The following is a 24,844-nucleotide window of genomic DNA, read 5'->3' on the forward strand; positions in this document are numbered from 1 at the left end:
ATCTCGGAGTTGCACATTTCAAAGATACCCGCCCAGTTTCTATGATCTCAAACTCACGACAAAACATACAAAACACTAACTGTGCTTGACTCAGCATCTAATAGGGCTGGGGACATGGTGAAAAGCACAGGCTGCTCTTCTAAAAGACTGTGTTTGATTCCCAGTACCCACATGGCAGCTCACGGTCACCTGTAACTCTTTGAGCTTCTCAGTACACCAGGCACTCATGTGGTTCACTAAGATCCTCACGAGGAGAGGAGGAGGAAGAGGAGGAAGAAGAGAAAAGGGAAATACACACTAGTTACACAGCCTTTCCTTTGAAGGTAAAAATTTTATTTTTGAGGAACTTGTTGCTGCACATTTCAGAGAGAGCTGTGTGAGAAAGCAAAACTGTTCTCCCCTCATCCTCGGAATAAATAAGGGCATAAAATTTCTTCTTAAATCGTGACACTTGGAAGTTTAGCACCAGCATCCAAAATGAACAACAAAGGAAAAAGAGCATTTACTATATATTTCAGATTTCTTTGGTTGGGGCAATCCCCATGTGGTATTAATATTTCTTCTTTTAATTCTTATTACCAAAACAGTAAAAACCAGGAAAAAAATATAAAGCACTAGGTTGCTGAAACTGGGGAGGCTGCTCTCCTGAGCCTGTGCAGGTTCCCGGGATACGGCTTGATGGACACTTGCTGGCCCGTTCCCTTTGTAGTTGTTAGTTTCGTAGAGAATAGCAGTAAACATTCTAATGTCCAAATCTTGGTTAGTCTTCCATTTTATTGCTTAGATGTTTCTTTGGTGTTGGTAAGGTCGTGGGTGTGCTTTTTTGCCTTGTTTTTGAATGGTCATTAATTCTTAAAGTCACCTGGAAGAAATTAAAATCAAATTTTAAGAGTTGATATACAATGACCAAAAGTTAAGACAAACAGGCAAAAATTATTTACATACAATTTAAAATTATTTACAAGGCTCTAAAAATCAGGTATATGTCTTGTACAGGCATAATGGGATGAAAATTGTTACTTTTTAATGAAATACTTCTACAAAGTAGAAGAGGCAGTGTACAGTAAGTCTATAAAAAGCTTTGCGTGATGATGAACACTGTAACCCAGAGTTGTAAAAGGGAGAAACAGGAGCTTGCTGGCTGTTAGCCTAACTCTATACACAGTAGAGTGGGTTAATGTAGGTCCTGAAGGGGGACTATCCATTCTGCCTAGAGAAACAAAGAATGCTGCTACCACCCGGCACAGGGCAGCCAACTCCAGTCCCACAGCACTGCACAGGAAAGCTCATTATAAACCCCAAACTGCACTTTCAAAGAAATGGCATGGACAGAGTAGGTTTAATTAACTGCAGCAGGAAAGAAATACATAAAAGCCAGTTAGAGGGGTGATAGGTAAAATCCTGGGCATGAACCAGGTGCTCAAGCACAGGCCTGTAACTCTAACCCTCAGGCCCAAGTTCAAGACTACAGCAAGTTGTTGGCCACCTGGAGCCTATAGAATGATCCCTCATCTATCTGCCCTGAGCCCACCCAAAGAAAACCCAAAATCAAACTCACATATGGAATAAAGCCATTAGCCTAACCCTCTGGCAGCTCCATCTCCTTGGCTAAACTTCAGTCTACATAGGTAAAACTGACAAGACCTTTAGCAAGACAGAAAAAGGGCTGCTCTTCTCCATTCCTTCAAGCACTCATGACAGCGCTAGTCACTAGTTTGCTCTCCTGACCAGCAGTGGGCATATCAATCCTACAGAAGATACACTGCTCAATCTCTAATCCTTGAGCAGACCAGAGCTTCAAAAGCCTCACTAGATCTCATACAAACTGCATAGCCACAAAACAAGTAACACTTGATTGGAAGAAGGGCAAAGAAAAAAAACATTCCCGTTTATACTGCAGGTAACACTTCCCTGGAAGTTAAAACCCGGCTCTGGTCAGGAAGTTTTAAATCAACAAACTGAGCCCAGTATGGTGGTGCATGCTTGCATTCCTAGCACTAAAGTGAGTTCAGACAGCCTGGAATACATAGACTGTCGTTTTGTCTGTTCTTTGTGACAAGAGCCTCTCTTGTGTAGCTCTGGCTGTCCTGAAACTTCATATGTAGACTAGGCTAGCCTTGCACTCACAGAGATCCAACTGCCTCTGCTTTCTCAGTGCTGGAAGGTGTGTATGCAACCACTCCTGGCCACTAAAAGACTGTCTTAAACAAAAAAATGACATTGGCAAGTAAGTGACAGAACAGCACTGGTTTTCCCAAGTGTCCTTGCTGTGGAAATGGCTAGGTAAGTGCCTGCCACACAAAAAAAATGAGGACAATTGAGATTCCAAACACTCACAGGAAGCCGGAGGCAACCCTAGTGCCTCATGGAAGATAGAGAGGATCCCTAGAGCTTGCTGGCCAGCTAGTGTAGCCACTAGTCAGTGAGACCCTGTCTCAGCAAGTAACATGGGAAAGAACAAGAGGGAAAACACAAAAGCCGACTGACAAGCTAGATTTGTGGCACAAGCCTGTAAACCCAAGCACTTGGGGAACTTGAAATAGGATTGCCTCAAGTTCAAAGGGGTAAGCACCAAGTCAGCCAGGGTTATAAAGCAATACGTGCTATAAACCACCAGCAGCAAACACATGCACACAAAACAGGAAATAGGTTGGGAGAGCGACCTCAGTGTTTGCTCTCTGCAGAGGACTTCCTTTAGTTTCCAGTGGCAACACTGGGTGGTTCCTAAGTGCCTATTCCAGCTGTAGAGGATCTGACAGACTCTTCTGGACTCAGTGGGCACTGGACTCAACACGTAATATCCCCACACAGACAAACACATAGACACTAAGTTTTAAAAGCATTGTCTAAATAAATAGATAAAACTGGACTAGCAAGTCGGCTCAGTGGGTAAATGTGCTGCTTGTTATCCAAGCCTTGTGAGCTCCATCCCCAGATCCCATGTTCAAAAGAATTGATTCACAAAAAGTGGCAACCATTAAACCTATCTCCATATTTATAGCTCAGCTCAGGTATTGACCCTTATATAGGTTCAGTCCCAAATACACCGAACATCCTACCATACCCCGCCAGGGCCCCAGCTCTCAACCTCCCAGGTACAACGGAGCCCACTGTAGGACCAGCGGAATCCCAGTGTGCTGCTGAGAGAGCAGGGCCAAGGCTCACCCTGCTTGCTGGTGGTGAAGGTGCCTGGGAGCCAGGGTCACTCGGCACTGCTCTGTTCGGTGGCTGGAGCGGAGTTCTCAGTTGGTGCTTCACCTGCCTTGGTCTGAAACAGAGCAAAACCACAAGCAAGCTCCTTCAGAGGACTGCGTGGCGTTTAAGGGTAAAAGGTCTCAAAAGTTAATATTCTGCCTAGGAAGAAAAATAACAATATGGGTTTGGCCTTTTATGCGTGGGTCAGAGACTTAAGTGGCTTCTACTTGACCAATAAATACTTTTCTACCTAGAGTCCACAGCATGCAATGGCTGTTACTTTGTCCTTGTTCACCAGTGGTTTCTCTACTATTAACTGTTGTCCTTCATACTAAGCTCCCAACCCCTGCTAGTCTAATTCCTCCAGAGACTGTTTAACGAGCTTAAGTCCAATGCTCAGCTCATGTTACAGGAAGAAAATATTGTCTACAGATGGAGCCTAAGGAAGCAACGTTGTGCTTGGTTAAGTGTTCAGTTTCACACGGAGAAAAAACATTCTCAGGATTTTAAAAAAGATGGCATAAGTCTTCAGGATGATCTGGGTGTGTCCCTCCTGGCTGTTGGCTTTACCTCTTTGCCATCTTGTGAAACGGCGTTGAGGGGACGGGAACGGCGCCTATAGTTGTAGGGGCGACGGAATCCACGGCGGGCAGACGGCTGGTTTGGACCATTGGCCGCTTGCTGATTTTCTTTATCTTCAGCCTCTCCAATAGCAGGGGCAGGTCGTGGGCGAGCAGGTCCCCTAGAGCAGGGAACACAAGCTACATAAGAAAGCTCCCTGTTGGAAGGTGGGATGTGTGGGGTTGAACTCAGGGCATAAGGCTTGTCTGCTATTTAGCCAAATGATTAACTGATTAACAAGTACTTGTTCAATCATCCACAGACCAGACCAGCACACGCAATGCAGATGGAATGGTGTTTTGGTGAAAACCTGTATTTCTCCATTCTTTTGCTGGTTTATATATTTATAGTAAACAAACAAACAATACAGTAAAATACGTAGGGTCCTACCAGGCACTGTGATAGGCACCAAGGAAAATGGAGAAAAGCATGGACCAGGTTGTTGCCTGCACATAAGATGATCTGGCATAAACCAAGTTTCTTACTGTGACTCTTTAGCAAGGAGTCATTAAATAACCATTATTGCAAACTGGAACCAACCATGTGAGGAAGACTGTTGTACAAATTCTTTCCCAGTCTGTTTTGGTTTTGCTTTAATAAACCTTTGTTGATAATCAGCTAGTATGTTTAACCAATAAGACACATGCAAATGTTCCAAAGTCTGAACGCAGGAACAGTTCTCTGTACCAGCTAAGTTCTAGATAGGGGAGGGACAACATGTAAGACACAACATCCATGAAGTCCCATTTGTTCTCCTCACCTCGAGGGTGACATGGTACTGACAAAAGCCTCTATTACGAAGCTTCCACAGGGAGACAGCTCTGTGGGCAAGAGCAACTGCACCCTGAACAAATGACCTGAGGCCTGGTTTCTATCTTGGGAGCCTGTGAGAGACGCATGTTCTGACCTCCCCATACATGCCGAGGCACACACACAAGGATGAACCTAACAAAACCACCACCCAAAGGATCTCAGGGAGTCTAGCCCAAATGAGGGATAGCAAGAGACAAAACACATTAAAATGGCCCACCCCTCACGGACAGTAATGCCAGTGGTCTGACATCCAGGGTGTGTAGAGGGCATTGTGGTAAGCATCAGAGACCATTTATTCATGTAAATGTCTTACCACTGAACAACTCTCCCCCTTTTTATGTTGTTTTTTTTTTTGGGGGGGGGGGGGGACACAGGTCTCACTGTTTAGCCCTGGCTAGCATAACATTCAGAGATTTACCTGCCCCTGCCTCCAGCTTTGACGACTTTTCACAATGTCCAAGGTACAGACCTGGTGGCCATAGCAGAGGCTAGAAACATGCCAAAGGACACAAAGCTACTAAATGCTTGGGATTCTTCATAGGCCATGTGTTCTACAGCCAGCTTTCAACAGCCCCAGCAGACTATCTGGATGATTAAAATGTTTAGTATTTCAACTTCCCTCTACTTCTGACACAATAAGGTGCCCATCAATTAATGCTTATTTTGTTTAGTTTAGTAAAAATTAGGCATTAAATCAGATAAGGTGTCAAACACCTATAATTCCAGACTTGGGAGGCCAAGAGCTGAGGCAAGGAGTTCAAATTAGAGGCCAGCCAAGGGTACATAATAAATATGAAGCAAGCCTTGGCATACAGTAAGACCCTGTGTCAAAACAAAGGAAAAAGATTTATTTATGCCACTTCAAGTTGCAGGCCATGACCAGCCACAGTTAAGGCGAGAAGAGCATTCCGACTGTAAAGAGAATGAATATCTCAATGTGTGTGAGGCCCTGGGCTGCTCCCCACCACAGGCTCCTGACCAAGGTAACCATATTTATCTTCAAATAACAAGCATGGCCATGTAACAGACCCACAGTGCCCTCTTCCACTCCCCTGTCCCCCTCAAAAGCTGTTGCAAACACATACCTGCGGAACCTCGGGCGGTAAGTCGGATTCCGATGAACCTGGAGCTGCGCTCCCTCGGGGACTCCATCCTTCATCTCTCCAATCTCACCAGCCTAAAGGGCAATGACAGCTAGAAATGAGCCAGGACACAGGGCAAGAAGAGTCAAAGCACACAGTCATGTGCATAAGACTGGCTTTACAAAGCAAATCTGAGGCAAGAGCTCTGTTACCAGCCTGAAGCTCCAGTAACTGAGCCCGCTACTCATTGGCTATTTTTATGAATGACAGGAAAGAAATGAAAATTCGTTCCTACCACAACAGTCTTTCCCCTTCCTTAGGACAGGGCACCTAGCTTTTCACACATTAAAATCTGAGCCTTTCAATACTGAAGAGACTATTTTAAGGGCTCAGCCCACACTGCTCTCACCTAGTATGTGAGAAGAACTAGTTCCCAGCGCCAAAAGCACACAAAATAACGTACTTATAATAAAAGGAAATATTGTATTCTGAGCAACTGGGCATGCTCGACTGCTTTAAACTCAGATGCACTGACCCACTAAGGTACACAGGTTTCAATGTTCATGTTACCCATAACTAGAAGCAGTTGAGGGAGGTGTCAGCCTGGCAGGAGGTAAGAACTGGCTTCAATGCAGTCCTAGCAAATCTTAAGCATACCTTTACCTATAGCTCTTCCTTGAAGCTTTTTCATCTGCTTATGACAAGTGTAACTAACATTTAAAAGTATAATGTTTTTTGGAGAGAGGGAAGTTGTTAAGACAAAGTATTACAAAGGAGCGGTGGCTAGCCTCAAATGTGTGATCCTTCTGTCTCAGTCAAGCAAGAGTTAGAATTATATAAGCAAGGGTTAGAATTACGTGTAGCAGCTACCACCCTCAGTTTAAAAACTCCTAGGCTAGATATAGGCCTCTAAGAGTGGTGACCTGGATTTGTAACCAGGGACCCACATGCTGAAGAGAGCCTCATTCAGCAAAGTGCTTGCCTTGCCAGTTGGAGGACTTGAATTTGGATCCCTATCACTCATGTAAAAAGCCAGGCATGCATCTGCAATCCCAAATCTGGGAGGCAGAGATGGGCAGATCCCTGGAGCTCACTGACTAACCAGTTTCAGTCAGAGATCCTGTCTCAAAAATAATGTAGAAGGGCTGGAGGAAAGGCTCAGAGTTTATTAAGAGCACTGGTTGTTCTTCCAGAGCATCTGGCTTCAGTTTCCAGGACCCACATAGTGGCCCACAATCACTTCTAACTCTAGTTCTAATGATCCAATGTCCTTTTCTGGTCTCTAAAGGTACGAGGAAGTAGAAGCATGTATATAGAATAGTCATACACTCAGGCAAAAAATCCTCCCTGCCCCACTATTGCACCATGCACACGAAATACCAATAGAAATAATAATAATAACAACAATAACAACAACAATAGATATAAGAGAAAGACACCTGCCATGGACCTCTGACACAAACACACATACTTTAACTCACAAAACAACAACCCACCCCTGCCCAGCATGGTGGCCCAAGCCTGTAACCCCAGCACTCAGAAGACTAAGGCAGGAAGAGTCCAAGATCAATCTAGGCTACATAAGACCCTGTTTCAACAAACAAACAAATAACAAAAAAAAAAAAAAAAAAAAAAAAAAAAAAAAAAAAAAACAAAAACTCCTTGCTTCGCCTCTTCAAGAAAAGGGGAACATGCACATTTCCAGCAACCACCAGTATGCCCACTAGCTTCCTTATGATTCGTTTCTTTTTCAGCCTGAATGAAGGAGGGCATCACATTCACACCTGAACTTGTCTGTTTCCAGCACACGAAGCAAACTAACCCCCTTTACCTCTATTCCATCACTGAGGAAGGCATGTAAGCATCTTGAGACCACAGCATCTCCTTCATTTTGAAACAACCACAAATGAAGTAGCCCTTAGTCCTCAGTTGGCATTATGGTTTTCTATGTGTCAAAGTCCCTTATAGCAACAAGGCCTACTTAGAATCCTGTATTAGTTTATCTTTTTCATCATTCTTGGCTATCAGATCTGAGCACCTAAATTTGGGATACATTATATTTAATTTGTGTACCTCTGATAAGAAAGCTAAAAACTAGAATAATAATCTACTTTTCTTATCCGGTGAATTGGTATAATAACACTGTTGACATATACCAGTTAGTGCTTTGCAAGGTCCCTTTAGCCTAAAAACCTCTATTCCTCAAATGTTTAGTATATTTGTGTATTTCTTTCCGTCTGTATGGACTCAGTGAGCCATAATCTGTTACATTCAATTACTGGCTATAGGAACTCTGCATGTAGGTTTATAGACTCCTGACAAGTCCCTGACAGTCTTTAGAGTACTTCCTTTGTGGCACAGGATGGTCAAGGCTTTTACTGGCATTTTCTCTGACCCAGCTCAGAAAACAAATTTATTTCTAGAAAAGGGCTTCTTTCCATTAAAGAACTGCACCCAGGAACAAGTAACTCTAGATGAACCATGCACAGCACTGCTAGGGTATCCCTGCTTTGGGGTCTTTAAGTATATACATACTCAAAGAACACATGCATGCAAACCAACACGTTGCATGTATATGCCTATCTTGATTTGCTTCATCTAACAGCTTTGGTAGTTACCCTTTTCATACATTTAAATAAGGGGTAGAAGCGAGGCCAGAGGCAACTCAGCCATAAAAACAAGTGAATCATTTGAGTCCTTTACAGATACACTGGCTATAGAAAACCTTTATCTTTGTTTGGGAACATATGGTGTGCGTTTCTTTGGTTTTGGTTTTCTCTCTCTCTCTCTCTTTCAAAACAGGATTTTTTTGTGTAGCCCTGGCTGTCTTGGAACTCCCTCTGAAGTTGGTGCTGGCTGGCCTCAAACTCAGAAGCTGGGATTAAAGGTGTGGGACAGCTTGCCTGACTGTATAATGTGTCTTGTATGTGTCAGTTTGGTAGTATGGGTATATAAATACAACAGTGCACCTGTAGAGGAGAGAGGACACCCTGAGGTGTGGGTCCTTGCCTCCCACCATGTTTGAAACAAGGTCTTTTGTTGACGGCTTCTGTAGAGGTCAGACTAACTGTCCTGCAAGCTTTTGTAGTTTTCCTGTGTCTATCTCCAATCTTGCTGGCACTACATATGCACAGCTTCACATGGTTCCTGGGGATATGAGCTCAGGTCTAATGCTTGCATGGCAAGTGCTCTTCGAACCATTGGCAAAGTCATCAAAGTTGCTAATTGTTACAAACACTCAAATCTCTTTATCTGTAAGAAAAACAACAAAAAATACGGAAGCAACACACTGCTTAGTTCATAGGCTAAAGACAAAATTAGGACTGATTTCAAATATTTACCCCTGTTAAGAGCCACGGCGCTGCTTCCCTCTCTCACCAATTACTCTGAAGCTTAGAGGACCTATCTTTCAAATACACGTAACCATCATAATTGAGAATGGGGACCACTGGCCTGCATGCTGCATGGCATCATTTCCTGCGTTGCCCCATACTGGTCCATAACATTTCACTCTGCAGTAGGAGTCAAAACCCTTCCATCTGAACTTAATAGTTTGTAACTACCCTAGAGATCAACCTTTACTTTAAAAAAAAAAAAAAAGTTTACACCAATGTCCTAGAAGATGCCAAGTTACATGTACAAGTTTTTGCTTTGAGCTGCTGATCTGGCTGAAAGAGACTTAGTAACTGTGCATCAATAGTGCCGTAGTGTGCATGAAAGATTCTAATGGAAAAGGTGCTGCAGACATCTACCATGGACTGTTTCCAAGATGCACAGCTATGGTCAGCTGCGTTCCAAACAACCACATGCAGCTGTATGTTGCCAAAAGCAAGCAGGCTGCTAGGGAAAAAAAAAAAAAATCAGCATTAAGTCACATGATACTTCTTCTATAACACCAAGAAAGCATTGTGCTCCTATCTTTAGTGTGAACTATATATACTCTTGGTTTCAGGAAGTGTGCCTTATATGCCAAATAGTAGGAATAGCCCAGAAGCCGCGGCGCTGCTGAAGGTTGCAACCTGGCTGTGTGCTCTTGCTTTCCTTTCCTAGAAGCCTCAGATGCTGCCCTGAAGATGTCTACTCTGCCTCATGGACCCAGTGTCTCCATACATCTGACACTCCTTGTTATTTTTAGCACATTTGTCAGGGGCAGCTGTTGAAGAGTTAGAAGGGGAAAAACAAGAAGCCATGTAGAAACAACAGCCATGCATGATGGGAATGGGAGGAGGATAGCAAAGAGATTGGACAGAATGTTCAGTCAAAACATTTTGGGGGGGGTGAGGGGTGGTGAAACCCAAGGACACTGAGGAAGGAGCTGTGGCAGGTGACAGATGAGGACAGACCCACTCTCAGCTTCCCAAGCTCCCTGGGAATTGAAATGCTGGTGTAAAGCTTGGTAGCAGATTCTCAAAAGCTCTACCTCTTCCCAACATTCCACAACCTCCATTCTGTTAGTGTACCAGAAAACGGCACTCTCGTCTAATTTGGCATTTTACGTTTCCCACTGTTAAGTTGTGCCCACTCTCATGTTTAATACAACGTTCTAGATAAAGGCATTCAATTCTTCCATTTAACTTCATCTCTCCAAAACCTGATTTTCTCAAAGAGTCAAAGAAACAGGATTAAATCTAGGCCCTTTTTGAGATAAGAATCCAAGTTCTTAAAAATATCATTTGTCTCAGCATATAGCAGAAGCTAGCCCTGAACTCGGACTCCTCCTGCCTCAGCACGTATCATGCCTGGCTTGTTTTCCTTACACATCTGCAAACTGGACACCCTACCCGTTGTCCCATGATATGCATGGCCCGTGAGGTACTTCCAAAAACGCTTTCACAAGCGCTCTAACGGCAGAATGGGCTTTGCCTCAGCTTTGGTAGCACTGGAAGCTGCAGGCCGTAAGCAATGTGTGACTTCCAATAGCTGGAGTTGAAGGAGGAGGAGGAGGAGGAGGAGGAGGCAGAGAAGGACGGAGGGTGAGGACGGCTGAGGAGTCTCAGGTGCATTTTACCTGCATTCTGTTGGGATGGGGAAAGACCCGTGAGCGACGGTCAAAGGTCTGTCCCACGTGGTAAGGCGGAAAACGCCGCTGCCGGTATGGAGGGCGATACTGGGGGCGGCGCAGCTGATTCCTGGCCCCAGAGAACTGCCCATCTGCGGCAGGGGCCTCAAATCCTTCACTGCTGCCGCTCCCTTCCTCCTCCTCCTCCCCAGCGTACTAGCGAAGCAAAGAAACATAGTTTCAGAAGAAGTTACAGCCAGGCGAGAACCAAAGAATACCACTTAGGATGAGCTATCACAAGGAAAAACCCCAACTCCCAGAGCAGTGAGCCTTCATTGTGAAGACACAACACTGTGCAGACACAATGCACATAGCCCAGACAATCAAATGACTGACTGGGATTAACTACATGGAAATTAAAGTAGAGCTATGCAGATATCATACGGAGCAGCAGGAAAGCAAGAGCAAATCAATCTATTACCAAATCTAAGGATACTGAATTAGATTGAACAGCAGTGTTACACTGTTTGGCTCCTTTCAATGTGTCTCCCAAATTTACCCAGTGAGGAAAGTCAAGAATTGTCAAGAAAAACAAAACAAAACAAAACTAAACTTTATGATGTCATCAGTAGATATGACCTAGGCAGTAAGCTCCCTAGGGCAGTTGGCTCTCTGGAAGCCTTCCGGGGCTACAAAGGCAAAGCACTATCACGATTCCACTAAGATGCTCATCGCTCACCAGCATGTGGTGGATCTTCTAGCTTAGAATGGCAGGCAATCACTCAAAAGACCAAGCACAAAGCAGACAGAAGAATCACTATCTTCTATTAAACCACGCATCATGGGCACACAATGGTGTAGTGCAATGCCCGTCTTCTCTCCCAATGTGCACAGGACTTTGAATTGAAATGTGTTATCAGTATTAATGAGTTATTCTAAGTTAAGTATTTAAAATTAACTTTAATTTCTAATATAATAGCAATAGCAGTATCATACCATTAATGATTTTGAGATCCTTAACACCATCTAAGCCTAAAGGTAGGTTCAAAAATCAAACAGCGTGAGGGCTAAGATCTATCACATACTTCCTTCCTATGTAGAAATAAAGCTTAATTGCATTTTAATAGCAGGAAATCCTAATACTATTTCTAAAATACAGAACTCATTTTTTCCCTTTTTTTACTTTAAAAACTAAACAAACATCCCTAAAGAATTTATGATTAACTCAAATCTCACTTTAAAGAATATGAAATGACAAAGTCTTGCAAGAAAACACCTGTAATTTTTTTTAACTGAATTAAAATCTAGTAAGCTAGTGACCAGTCTCTTAAAGGACTGGTTTACTTAAGCTTCAGAGCCTCCACACCAAACCCACACTCCCAACTACTAAACTCCCCACAGAACTGATTCGGTCTAACTTCACAAACCAATAACACACTGATCTGAGGTACTGGACTTAACGCAAGGGCCCGTCCGTGTTGGGCAGGCGCACTGCCACTGAGCCATAGCCCAGCCCTTTTACTTTTCATTTGGAGACAGGGTCTCCTAAGTTACTCAAGCTGGCCTTGAACTCACTCTGTAGCCCAAACAGGGCTTGCACTTGCGATCCTCCTGCCTCAGCCTCCCGAGTAGCTGGGATTACAGACCTGCGCCACCAGGCCTAGCTCATTCTACTCTTTATAAAACCTGTATGAATAAATGATTCACAGTTATGTAAAGATATATTTTGCATAAAAAATATTCACCACATAAATTTCTGAAGGCATTATCTCTAAGTTCATACACCTAAATCTTTCATATAGACCTCTATGAAACAATCACAATGGCTCCACCCTTGCTGACCATACTCAAGTTAGTACAATAGAAGACCGCCACATAGATCAACTTCATTTCTTCTCCAGCTCTTGGAGGGAAAAATGTTCAGGAAAAATTTTTACTCAAGATTTTCTACCACTTTCACTTCTGAATTGACCTAGACATTAAACTGATCATAGCTAGAAATCTGGAATGTGAATGAACTGAGTCAAAGCAAACTGCCCGTCCCTACCCCTGAAATACATTTATGTACCTGTCTGTGAGTACATATATGGGAAGGCTAGAAATTGACATTGGCTATTGATGAGATAGGGTCTCTCACTAAACCTGGAGCTCATGGGTTCAGCTAGGACAGCTGGTTGAGCTCCAGGCATCTACTTGTCCCAGTATTTGGGATTACCAATATCTGCAACAGCACCCAGTGTGTGCTGGAATCAGGCCTGCATGTTTGTATGGTAGGTCCTGTATTGCCTGAGCCTTTTCCCCAGCCCTCATGAACTATTAATAAAACATAGTAAGAGAAAAAAATAAGCAGATGAAATATCAGGAATGCAACACAATCGACCAGGCACAGGAATGGACAGCAGTTTGAAGGCAGAAGCCCACAGAAGATGGATATCTAGCAAAACAATGCCAAGCCAGTTTCATCTGTTTATTTTTTTTCTCTGAAGCTATGGATGGCCTGGAACTCAAGAGATCTGCCTGCTTTACCCTTCCAAATGCTATAATTAAAAACATGAGTAACCATAACTAGCTAATCTGAAGACATTTTGTTCTTTTGAGATTTTCCTGAGTTTTTCTTTGTGTGACACGGGTAACTTCCCTACTGTGCTCAGAGATCCCTGACTGTTGAGTCTGTGGTGCTGGCACCAGGTTCTACATTCAAAATATAGATCACTATATTACCACATCTTGTAAATGAAAATCTAGAAAGGTCCTTATGATCACAAATGGGTTCATTATATTTATCTTGAGAATACTCCTTTAAACTTAACCTAAGAATGTTCCAGCCAGATTCACTTCACCTAAAGATGCTTCACCTGGATGGAGACTAAGCCTAAATATCTGTAATTTCTCACCACTTTACTTTGAACTAAGTACAAAAGACTATCCTACACCAAGGAGTCCCTTAACCAGGGTGTGTCACCCAAAACATGAGGCCAGCATGCACTGTGATTCCTAAGGTAGCCCCACTCTTTCTTGCCAGACAAATGCAGACTTTCTTAGAGGCCAGCTCTCTTAGCATCAAGGCAGGAAACAGGTTGCATCGCTGTGCTGGGAATGCCAATCCTGGTGCCAGTAAATACCACAAAATGAGGATCTGGCCAAAGGAAGAAAGCCTTTGGACAACTTGGCACCTTCCTTACGAGATAAGTGAATGTCTGTTACTTGCAGCCAACTCGATCCTAAATGACACAACTTCTGACTGGCAAGTTTCCAATGGGACCTGTAGCTATGAATAAATTCTGGGCACTAAAAATTTCCTTTCAAAAAATTATCATGTGCCATATCTCTAGAATATGGCACCGCCAAATGTGGTATTTATCTCTTCCTAAGTTCATTCAGTTTTAAAAATGGGAACATTTGCAATCAAGGATTAGGGACACAGAGAACATACATTACGGGGAGGTCCACGGCGCCTGCCATAGTAGCCGCGTCTGTACCGGCGCCGATCAGCAGCATAGCGACTCCCTTCTACAGGAACTCCATCTGGGCCAGTCACATTTGCTGCTTCAGCACCCTGAGGAAGAAAACAAAAGTCTCCAAATTTAAAAGAAACCAAGTAGCCTCTTCCAGCAGCAGTCAGCTACAGGGTTAAGAACCCCTACTGTGATCTCAGAAATCCTACTCTTACTGCCTTAATTAGGGTGCCTGAGCGCTAGAACTATATACCTCTGGCTTGAGACACTGCACCCTCTTGTCTGATAGTTTAGGAGCAATGCATACATCAAACATGAATGAATGAATACCAGACACTTCAATGGAAGAGAGACAAGATACTATGAAATGTTAGCACATACTGAAACCTGTGGTACCCCGAGGTACTACCGGAATCCTGAGTGCTCAGCTCCAGCCACTCTAACCAGCTCTGAGTTACTGCTTAGCTTGGCAGAAACAAGGAAGAAAGGACCTTAGGAACAGTCTCCACACAGTCCTTCTTTAGGCCTTCCTGTTACATTCTTGACACTGACTTTTCCTTTTTCTACCCCTAAGTGCTAAGTGATGAAGTGGAGAATTCCAGCATCCCTAGCTACCACATTACCGAATTAACCTGCAACAAATCTGGATAAAATAGGCCTACTTCTTTGAGATATAGGATATTCTAAAGACCAGGGAAATGTGAGCCTGGCCTGTCTGAGACGTTAATCACGTTTTCGTACTATGCAGCTAGGTGATCTGACCAGTGGGAATCATAGCTATCAAGTCCTGGTGCTTCCCAAAGTCATCCTGCATACCTGTCTGGAGCCTAAATTCTGGATACTGTAAGATTAGAGATAAGAGCACCTACTGGAAAGTTTTATCTCCTGGATCCCTTAGAGCAACCTATATAAGAAATAGGCAGCATACACTATCCAGGAGGCTGCTGTACGCAGCCATTGCACACCAGGATCCACCAGGAAAGAAAGCTGGTCGGCTTAATTGGCTGCAGTCAAAGGTTTCTGTCATTGAGGAGGGAGGGGTATACTTTTGTAACAGAATGTTACTATGTAACATAACCTGGCCTCAAAATTGCAACATTCCTCCTCCTTCTTCAGCCTTTCTAGTTAGTGCAGGGATCACATAACACCATGCCTAGTTTATGTGGTGCTAAGGATTGAATCATGGGTTTCATGCATGCTAAGCAAGCACTCTACTAATTGGGTTACATGTCTGGACCAAGACAGTGTGAGGTCCAAACTAAAATGTGCCTTAGACTTTGGAGAAACCAGGCTTTATTCCAGAGTTCCTTTATTAAATAAAAACTAAAATATATAGCAAACTGAATATTTATAATGGCATCCAGTAAAAATATTTCTGCTTCCACTTCCTCCCATCACAAAAAATTTAAATGCTATTATTTCAGAGGCTGAAAAGCCACATATTATACAATAAAACTATGTGCAGGCACACTCACACATTACCAGCTTCTCACCTTTTCTCCTTCAACCACATCAAACTCCACAGTTTCTCCATCCCCCACACTGCGCAGATACTTGCGTGGATTATTCTTCTTGATGGCAGTCTGTCAAGGAAATAGAAAATACCATTGGAGGTGTATTCCAATACTGAAATCTGTTCATCAATTTCATGTTAGCCAGAATACTATCTGTATTTTGCTTAAAAAAAAAATAAATAAATTCGCCATTCTTCCATTAACCTGCATTTCTAAACACTCTTACACCACAGTGCACATTTCTTTCCTGATACATGGGATGCTTCAAGCATCCCACCATCTCTGATAGGTGGGAAAGAGATGAAGTCACCTGCTCCACCCTGTCACTCAATCAAGACATTGAATCAGACTGTTACATCGAGCCAAGAGGCTCCTGAGGTTTTGTCTCTGGCTCCTTCCATGAGGGCAAAAATGCCTGCATGAGACCTTATATAAACACAGGCACAGTTTGGTTACAGAAGCTTATATATGGTGGGCAGCATGCTGGATTGATGGCTCAGTAGTTGTGAGCACACACGGCTCTTGCAAGGAAAGATGGAGTTGGGCTCCCACACCCACATTATGTAGATACCTGCCCGTAACTCCAGAGGATCTAATATCCTCTTCTGGTCTCCACCAGCACTGTACGCACTTGCATATAATCATACCCCGCCACAGGCACATACACATTAATAAAAAGGAATTAAAAAGACGGTGTGGCTGGACATAGTGACATATGCCTGTAATGTTAGCATCTGGGAGTTGGATCAGGAGCTTAACACTAGATTCTTTCTTAAAAATACAGAAAGATGGCTTAGGGGCTCCTGTTTAAAATTATCACAGCGCTTGATGAGGCAGGAGAATCATTATGATCTTGAAGTCAACCTGGGCAACCGAATGTTCAAGACCAGTGTAGACAAAGTAAAACCTTGTCTCACAAAAATAAATGAACACATTAGATAGTGATAAAGAAATATCAATGAGATTTATGATTTATGCCCATAAATCCTGGTAATATAATAAACTGGATCATTTCAGGATTGATGGCGCAGGAGTGTAACTTGGTCTCTGAGGTACTTCCACTTTATGGAAGAGGAAACATGAGGTGATGACTTACCTGAGGTCACAAAGCTAAGAGCAAGTAGAAGATTTGTATTCTTACACTATCTGAATGTTCAGCATTTTCCACCTCACACACCAGCTATCATCATTAGAGAACTCAAAAACCACTCTACATAAGGCATCTGCACCTCATCTGAAAAGGCTCTTTCTCTTTTTCAAATACAGGGAGAGATGAAGCCTCAACAAATTTCCATTTCCCTGGCTGGCATCTCTAAACGGTTAAAGGGCTGGGGAGTTTCTATGGAACTAGGTCAACCTTATTTTATAAAGCGATTAGACATGTGTAATCCAGCCTTCCTCTACTCTGAGTAGGAGGGAGAGAAGAAGGGGGAAAAGTGAGCCAATAGGGCAGAGACCTCACCCACTCCAAGAGGAGGCAACTCAGGACAGGATGTATGTGCGCACAGCATGAACATTTAGCCATTCCAAAAAACAGCCCCTCCCTGCCGGCTCGTTCCCTTTTTCCTGTTAAACTAGGCAGGCCTCAACACACTGAAGTGACTCACTACAAAGTCTCCTGGGGCTGGAATCGGGTCATTAGCTCACAGGCAAGGAGGCCGGCCACCAGCATGGAAAGCCCTTTCTCCCAGCAGTCACTGAACAGGGCGATTCTCCCAAAGGTCGTTAACCTCCACATGTTACGAGCAACACTTCCTTTTCAGACTGCTAGGACTCAAAGTCATCGTATCTCAACAAGTCCACTCCAATTATCTAGGCACAGCAGAAACGTATCCCACAGGGCAGACCTATGAAGGATGGAAAATACAGCTAGAGAGGTTTTTAGATGTGGCTATCTCCAACTGCCAAACTGCAGCCCAACACGCCCAAGCCCAAACCCAAACCCGAGGGAACACATACAGCACAGCAGCTGCACAGGTCCATGTGCCAATGCCATGATTTCTCATCAAGACTCTGAAAGTGGCAGGCCTCTTTCAGACTGAATATACAAAAGGAACACCAAAAACGGGTGTGACATCTCTTAACCTACTTTATAAAGCAAACTATCTAGGGCAATAATAAAAAACATCTGAGGACCAAGACACTTGAAGCAGAGAGCCACGACACCCATTTACTTTTTTTTTTTTTTAAAGATAAATAAAACTGTCCTTGGACTTGTGATAGATATGTCTCAACCAACAGGAGAGGAACTTGTCTAAGAAATGGAAGTTTTCTCACGTCTGAGGCCTACACATGTCTAATCCTCTTCTGGGTGCTGTTCACAAATCAAAGGAGCTTTATCCAGCACAGCTCAGGCAAAAAGCCAGGCTGGTTCTGGCCAAGCACCAAGGAGAACCACACCATTAGGCCAGTGCTGACATGGAAACAGATTTTTTCTTTTCTTCCTTTTTTTCCCCCCCATTGGTAACGACCCACAGGCTTTAAAAACCAGAAGGTAATTTAACTGAAAATGACTTGATTCAAACTTGAAAACAACCCAAACATGTGAAAACAGTTTATATAGTGGGACAGGAAGGTTTATCTGCCACTCTAAATAATGTTGAACTGAGCTCTCGTTCTAAAGTGAGTTCAGGACACTACAATCATTTGCAGGACTCACACACTCAATGTATACTGCTAGAATCACTCTTACCTGGTGTACAAACACATCTTCTTTGGTGTCATTTCTGTTGGGAGGCAGAAAAAAAGAAAAAGAAAAAGAAAAATTCACAGTTAAAAGGTCTGAACATTCAGAGACAATTCAAAGAACAAATGTATTATGAACAAAGATCAAGACCCAAAAGGAAAAACCACCACTTAAATAGTCGGTCCTTTCAAAACAGATGCCAAGAATAAATTCTTATAACCCTCATCTCTCCACGATGCCCCTTCCCTGCTCCACACTGCAATGTGGCGAGCCAAGCACTGGATTCCACACACAGGAACACCCATTTGCTCTCATGTCTTTCTCAATCACATGCTATGTAATCAGAGCCCTAAATTTTCCTCCCAGCAAAAGCAAGACAGTCAAAAGGACAGGGCACAGCTGTGAACTGGGCTCTCCTTACACTGAAACTTAAAACAGCCTTCCCACCACCCCACCCTAACCTCCACCCAACCCAGGCAGATAAGAAACTGGAGGGATTGGTTTTAAAAAGCAAGAAAACAGGAAAACATCAACATCCCTATATCTCCAACCAGCCTGTGGTTACCTCAGTTCCGATATGGTCACAAGTCACCATGGTTTAAACACTAGTTTCCTCACAGGACATGGAGCAGATGAGAGCAAGGCTCACAGCCCAGCTCAGTTACTCTCTAGTTTGTGACCTTAAGGAAAGTTGCTTAACCAGGTTCTTTTTTTCTCCATCTGTGAAATTATGGATATGGACTAGCTAATGTTCTTTTCGTTTCAGACTGTAATTTTAATCTCTGTTCTAAATACTAGAGTGCATGAATGTTCTGGAAATGCATATTAATATGTAATAACCAACAGCTTAGAAATGAAACTATCATGCCTAGGAATCTCAAAATGTATACAACCCATTAATAAAGTGGAACAATGGATTTGTAACTGCTATTGCTACAAAATAGGTACAACACATGCAGACACATACCGGTTTATAAATCCATATCCATTTCTGACGTTGAACCATTTGACAGTGCCAAGGACTTTGGTGGCTAAAAGGCAGGATTAAGCAGATATGTTAGCACCTGACCTACAAAAAGCTAAATCTCCTATCACTAAGGCCCTGGTATCATTACACAAAGCCTAAACACCCTGAGTAAACCCTTAATGGCTTAATTCTTAAAAAAAAAAAAAAAAAAAAAAAAATTTTAAAAAATGGAATTGTGTTAAAGAGATGATTATTTCAAGCCTGAGCTTTTATTTTGTGCAGACTTTTTTACCAAGAACTCAAGGGATGGACAATGCTGCAGTAATTAAAACTGAGAAAGGTGGCTGAGAAAAACATACTGGTAAAGATTCAACTCCAAGGGAGAGGCAGCTGCATACGCCTATAAATCCAGCACTTTGGAGGTGAAAGCAGGAAGATCAGGAGTCTGAAGCCAGGGTGGGCTAAAGACTATTGTTAAAAACAAAAAAGCTCCAGAAAGTTCCCAGGGCTGGGGACTTGGCTCAGTTGGTAGAGCATTTCACATTCATTCAAGAGGCAACAGGTGTGAGCCTGAGAATAAACACAAACCAACAACTAGGGAAAAAAGACAACAAGAAACACATAACACGTTCCAGTTATTCACCCAGACACTGCCAATGTGCAAAGAAGAGCCACAGAGAGGGGACAGGTAAGCTGGGTCATCTTATCTATTCTCCTACTTTAAAATATTAGGCAAACTTTAATAAGCAACACAGTAGCTCCTTCTTAGTAATAACCTACAAAGATATAAAGAAAGTGTCTGGTGGCCGAATGAGGGCTGGTCAGAAGTCGAGAGTAGTAACACAACTGGTGCTGTCTCACCCCAGTTCTGTCCATGACACAACAGACCCTTTTCACACCAAGGGGTTTAACCTGCTGTCTTCAGCAGCTGAGAAGGAAACTCTGGCATTCTCTAGAGTTGATTGACTACTATTCTCTACCCTCTGTCATAAGCAAGATAATTTCTCTACAGTGCCTTACTTGAAAGTTCATTAAGGAAAAGAATCTAAATTTTGTAGATTCCAAATATGTCTGCTGGGATCAATGGTGAATGTCAAATTTAGTGCCGCCAGGAAATGGATAGGTTTAAACCAAGGAAATACATGACAGTCATCAACACTCAGTGAAATAGAAAACCTGGCAGGACTACACTTCAAAAGGAAAAGCTCAGGAGTGGACAAGCCAGATCTAGTGCCTCTCAGTGAGGAGATGCTGTGGTTCTGTGTGGCACAAGGATAGGCTTGCACAAGCCTCTTAGCTCTCTTTGATGAGCTCCGCAGCCTTAAAGCCAACCTAAGGTGAGCTGCAGAGCAAATGAGAACAAAAGCAAGCTGATGTTTCATATGTCAGCACAGGGAAGTCAAGTTTGGATAAACAGTATGGCCTCTACATCAGTATTCCACACGAGAGGATTTTGTTTCTTTCAAAAACTCTGGATATACACAGATACATACAGATACACAAATGGATTTTGTTTCTTTCAAAAACTCTGGATATACACAGATACATACAGATACACAAATGTAGGTTCTGAAAGAAACTGATACAAACACTAAGCCCAAAATGGTGGTGCGCACCTGTAATCGTGCCCCCTAGGAGGTAGAGGCAGGATGCCAAAGAGTTAAAGGTTACCTCTGCTACAAAGTGAGTGCGGCCAAGGCCAGCCTGGGCTACTTCATGTGACCAATCTCAAAAAAAATTAAAGTGCAAAACCCAAACAGATACACATGAAGAAAGTGAAAGTCAATGATAACAGTAGAAGGGGAAGATGGGAAAGATTCTCAAGTCTGTTTTCACACGGTTGAAGGTGTTTCTTCACTTCTCAAAATATTTTTAAAAATACTAACTGTACAATTATCTCCAAGGACTTTATATAACCAAACAAATTCATTCACACTTTTAATATTATATTCAAGTGCACAACAAGGAGTTAGTTGGTAGAATAAGCCTATCCAGTTATTTTTACTCGGATAAACCTGTTTTCCCTAAAGGACTACATGGTGTAAACCAAAGTTAAGGCCCCTTTGCAAAGACCAGACAGAGAGCGTCCAAGATATCCATTTCAGTCAGTACTGAGTCCAGAACATTTTGGGTATCCATGTGTCTGCCTGGCACAGGAGATGGCTGACCACACTGGACAAAGACAAACAGTGCTGAAAGTGTCAGATGGAGGCTTGTCCTTCATTTTGAGAGTCTGGACTTTTGAGTTGACAGGATGAAAGACATCAGACTCATCCCCAGACATCTGGCAGAAACAGGACTGCAGGATATTGCGGAAATTAACCTTCCTTTACAGTCCCTTCATCTCCAACGATGTTATATCTACTTTCCTTATCTCAAAAGTGCAAGGATCAAGTAAAAACCTGTAGGATTCCATCTGCCCTTAGTAAGGTATCATTAAGAACCTGCTTCGGCTAGCAACACAGGGTTCTTTCTCTCATTTTGTGTGGAAATGGTCCAAGGAGCATTTGGTAGGAAGTGCCACAATACAACACCCACGAGACCTTTAAGGAACTTTTTAGAATGGGTGGGGAAAAAAAAAACTGTCAGGAACCGAGTTTTTAAAGCCTTGGGAAAACAAGAGCCTGAGGATTGTCTGGGGTGGGGAACACCGAATGGTGTTCTATTTCTTCCACAATATTCCTTCAGTTCTCCTGCTAAAATGGGGAGGAAGCTCCGAGAGCAGGCGAGCCCAGCCGGCCCCACCCAGAAACAGTGAACATTTCTGAAGCATCCTACACCATCTGTTAACTTTCCTGTTTCGGATAGCGAACCACTTGCGCACGCACACACCCTCCGGGGAGCTTATCCACCACCCACCTGCTAGGCAAGCCAGTGGAAGGCCTCACACCCGCGTTCCTTACGGAAGATGAGGACACCCAAATGTGCGACAGAATGCAACAGCAACAGCCACCGTTGCAAACCCTCTGCCCCCCAGAAATCTCCAGTCCCCACCTTCCCTTCTCCCTCCAGTTACAAGTCGTAAGGTAACCATGTTTTGGACATTGGTCCTACTCCACTACCGACTAAGTTTCTCCCAGCCCTCACACCACGTGTGTTCCCACGGTGCGGGAGAGGGGTATGTGCAGCAATTGGTGGGTACTGGAAGGCTCTTTGCATCTGTGGGCACTGTAAGGGGAGGACGGTGCCCGCCCCAAGTTTCCCAGGGCGTTGCAACATCCCTGTGCCGGCATGTGGCTCGCAGGAGCATGGCGGCTGTCCCAAGCCCACGAGGGAAGGGCGTCGGGGACAGACACCTGACCCTCCCAGGTCAAGGGGAAAAAAAATACACCACACAATAAAATCTTCCCAAGTCCCGCCCCCCGTAGTCTCATCCTCCCCTCACCCCCGAAGAAACGTGCTGCTTTCCAGATCCACAGCCAAGACTTCCCAGCCTTGGCCCACGTGTCCCAGCCCGCCCTGCATCCCTGTCCATCCTCGCCCTCCGTCTCTCCCGGGCTGCAGTCGGGGACTCACCGAGAACTTTCTTCTCCGCGTCCTCGCTGCCCGCGGGGGCTGATGAGGCCGGGGCGGGCCCCGGGGCTGCGTCTCCGCCAGGGCTCCCCGCGAGCAGCGCGGCGGGCGCCGGGGCCTGGGGCGCGCCGCTGGCCGCCGGGCTCTTAGGCGCGGGGTCCAGGGGCGCCGCGGCGGGCGCGTCGGCCGCGGCCTGCGGGAGCGTGGTGCCGCCGGTGGTGGCCTCGCCCGCCTCGCTCATGCCGCCTCTCCGCTCTCTCCGGGCACCTCGGTGGCGGTTGGCGGCGGTTAACGCGGTGGCGGTCGCGGCGGCCGGCTCGCTCTCGGGGAGGCCGGTGCGGATCGCGCGGCGCGGCGGCGGGCGGCGGCTCGAGGGCGGTGGACGCGCGCGCTCGCCGTCTCGCTGGGTCTCCCGGCCCCGAAGATGGCCCCGCGCAAGTGCTCGCGGGCGGCGGGCGGGCCGGCGGGCGCGGGGCGGGGAGAGAGAGAGAGAGAGGGTGGGGAGAGCCACCGCGGCTGCTCATTAGCATTTAAAGGCGCCCTCGCAACTCCGCAGGGATACCGGAGCGGGGGTTGGGGGATGCGGGTACCCGGGTGACATCGCCGCGGAGCAGAGGGGACATGCCTTGCCCAAGACTTCTTTCACCTGAGTCTGCTTCTTGAGAGGAGGAGTGGGCATACAACACCTTAAAACAAAAACAAAAACAAAACCTCTTACATTTGCGCATCCAGCAGATACCAGAAAGTATTCTGGGTGCTGAGATTAGGAACTAGAATAATCTGGGAGAGGTGATTGGCCCGCTCAGGTATTGAGGCTGAGGCTGGAATGTCACTGAGAGTAGGCTGGCTTGGGCTACTGAGATGATGCTTCAACTACCCCTCCTTCAAAGCAGTAACACAAAAACGGGCAAGGGGTTGGAGATGTAGCTTAGGGGATCCAGTGCTTGCATGGATCAGTTCAAGGTCATCATGAGCAAAAGAAGTTTGAAGGCTGCGAGAGATTCTCTCCCAACAGCCGTGTGCTTGCGCGGGAATACCGCCCCCACCCCCCAACAAAACAAAACAATTACTCTTATAAAATCAAAAGGCCTCATTTAGGGACTCCACAAGTGAGAAAATTAAATCTAGATCTTCCAGAATTACTGCAAATGCAAGGTTTACACCAGTTAGAGGCAACAGATAATAAGCTGTTAATATGTATTTAATAACCTACGTTGAAAGAGTGAAATAAATCCACATCATGCCTTTTGCTCCAGTTGGCTATAATTAGCTCTAAACTGGGAAAAGCTTGAGCAACTGAGAGAGTAAGACCTGCAAGATGGCTCAGCAGGTAAAGGCTTGTCTCCAGGCCTGACCACCTGAGTTTCATCCAGGGACCTACCAGATGGAAGAAGATAATCAACTCCCTCAAGTTGTCCTGACCTCCATACATGTGCCATGGCAACAGCATGAGGCCCCCACGACCCCCCTAAATGTAAAGCCAAAAACCAACCAAACAAAAAAAGTATGTTTGAGACAGGTCTTTCTGTGTTAGCCTTGGCTATCTTTGAACCCCCTCTACAAGCCAGCCTAATCTCTGAGAGATCCTCCTACCTCTCTGCCCTCCTCTCCCTCTGGTGCTGAGATTAGATTCAAGTTGTGTGCTGCCGCTCTGCCTGGCTTAAAAACACTTTTAAGGAAAAGAAAACAAGAGTCGCAGATTACCCATAAACACTCCTAGCAGAGGAGTCCACATTACCCTTTACAGAGTGAAGTTTAACACTTGACCAAAGAACTGAGACCTGTACCAAACACTATCTGGAATATAGGATCATTTTGCCCCTGGAGCTCAAAATAGTGCCTCTCTTTAGCAACCAAATGAATATGGGCCAGCTACTCAGTGTCCCAGAGTCCTCTATGAAAGTTTCCCAAAGGTGCTGTGACAAGAGGCTAAGTTATAAGTTTTCAATGTCTGGCCCATTGAAAGTATTCCTTTAAAATCCCCCTTTTTCCCACATAT

General features: G+C 44.5%; 1 protein-coding gene and 1 non-coding gene across 3 annotated transcripts; both read right to left on the minus strand.

Annotated features, from left to right (window-relative positions):
* Positions 1-311: 311 nt before the first annotated feature.
* On the minus strand, positions 312-23,276 carry Ybx3 (Y-box binding protein 3). Of its 2 annotated transcripts, XM_031383622.1 has the most exons (10): positions 22,849-23,276; positions 19,333-19,396; positions 18,372-18,405; positions 15,659-15,748; positions 14,144-14,266; positions 10,720-10,926; positions 5,715-5,806; positions 3,766-3,937; positions 3,166-3,268; positions 312-862 (listed from the first exon to the last, which is right to left on the minus strand). In XM_031383622.1, exons 1-9 carry the CDS (start codon positions 23,084-23,086, stop codon positions 3,203-3,205), a joined length of 1,086 nt encoding a protein of 361 aa, XP_031239482.1. In that variant the 5' UTR covers positions 23,087-23,276; the 3' UTR covers positions 312-862; positions 3,166-3,202. The 2 variants fall into 2 exon arrangements, with proteins under 2 accessions (XP_031239482.1, XP_031239483.1); XM_031383623.1 differs by lacking the exon at positions 10,720-10,926.
* LOC116100125 lies at positions 15,042-15,175 on the minus strand. Its single transcript, XR_004122479.1, has one exon. It is a non-coding gene; the product is annotated as a small nucleolar RNA SNORA70 (small nucleolar RNA).
* Positions 23,277-24,844: the final 1,568 nt, after the last annotated feature.

Source organism: Mastomys coucha, unplaced genomic scaffold (genome assembly GCF_008632895.1).
Source record: "Mastomys coucha isolate ucsf_1 unplaced genomic scaffold, UCSF_Mcou_1 pScaffold20, whole genome shotgun sequence".
NCBI lineage: Eukaryota > Metazoa > Chordata > Mammalia > Rodentia > Muridae > Mastomys > Mastomys coucha.

Coding starts and splice junctions, on each gene's coding strand:
- Ybx3 (XM_031383622.1), bottom strand. CDS start 23,086: ATGAGCGAGGCGGGCGAGGCCACCACCGGCGGCACCACGCTCCCGCAG. Junction 15,749..18,371: donor AAGATGTGTTTGTACACCAG/GTAAGAGTGATT, acceptor TTTCCTTGACAG/ACTGCCATCAAGAAGAATAA. Junction 3,938..5,714: donor TACCGCCCGAGGTTCCGCAG/GTATGTGTTTGC, acceptor TCCCTGCTCTAG/GGGACCTGCTCGCCCACGAC.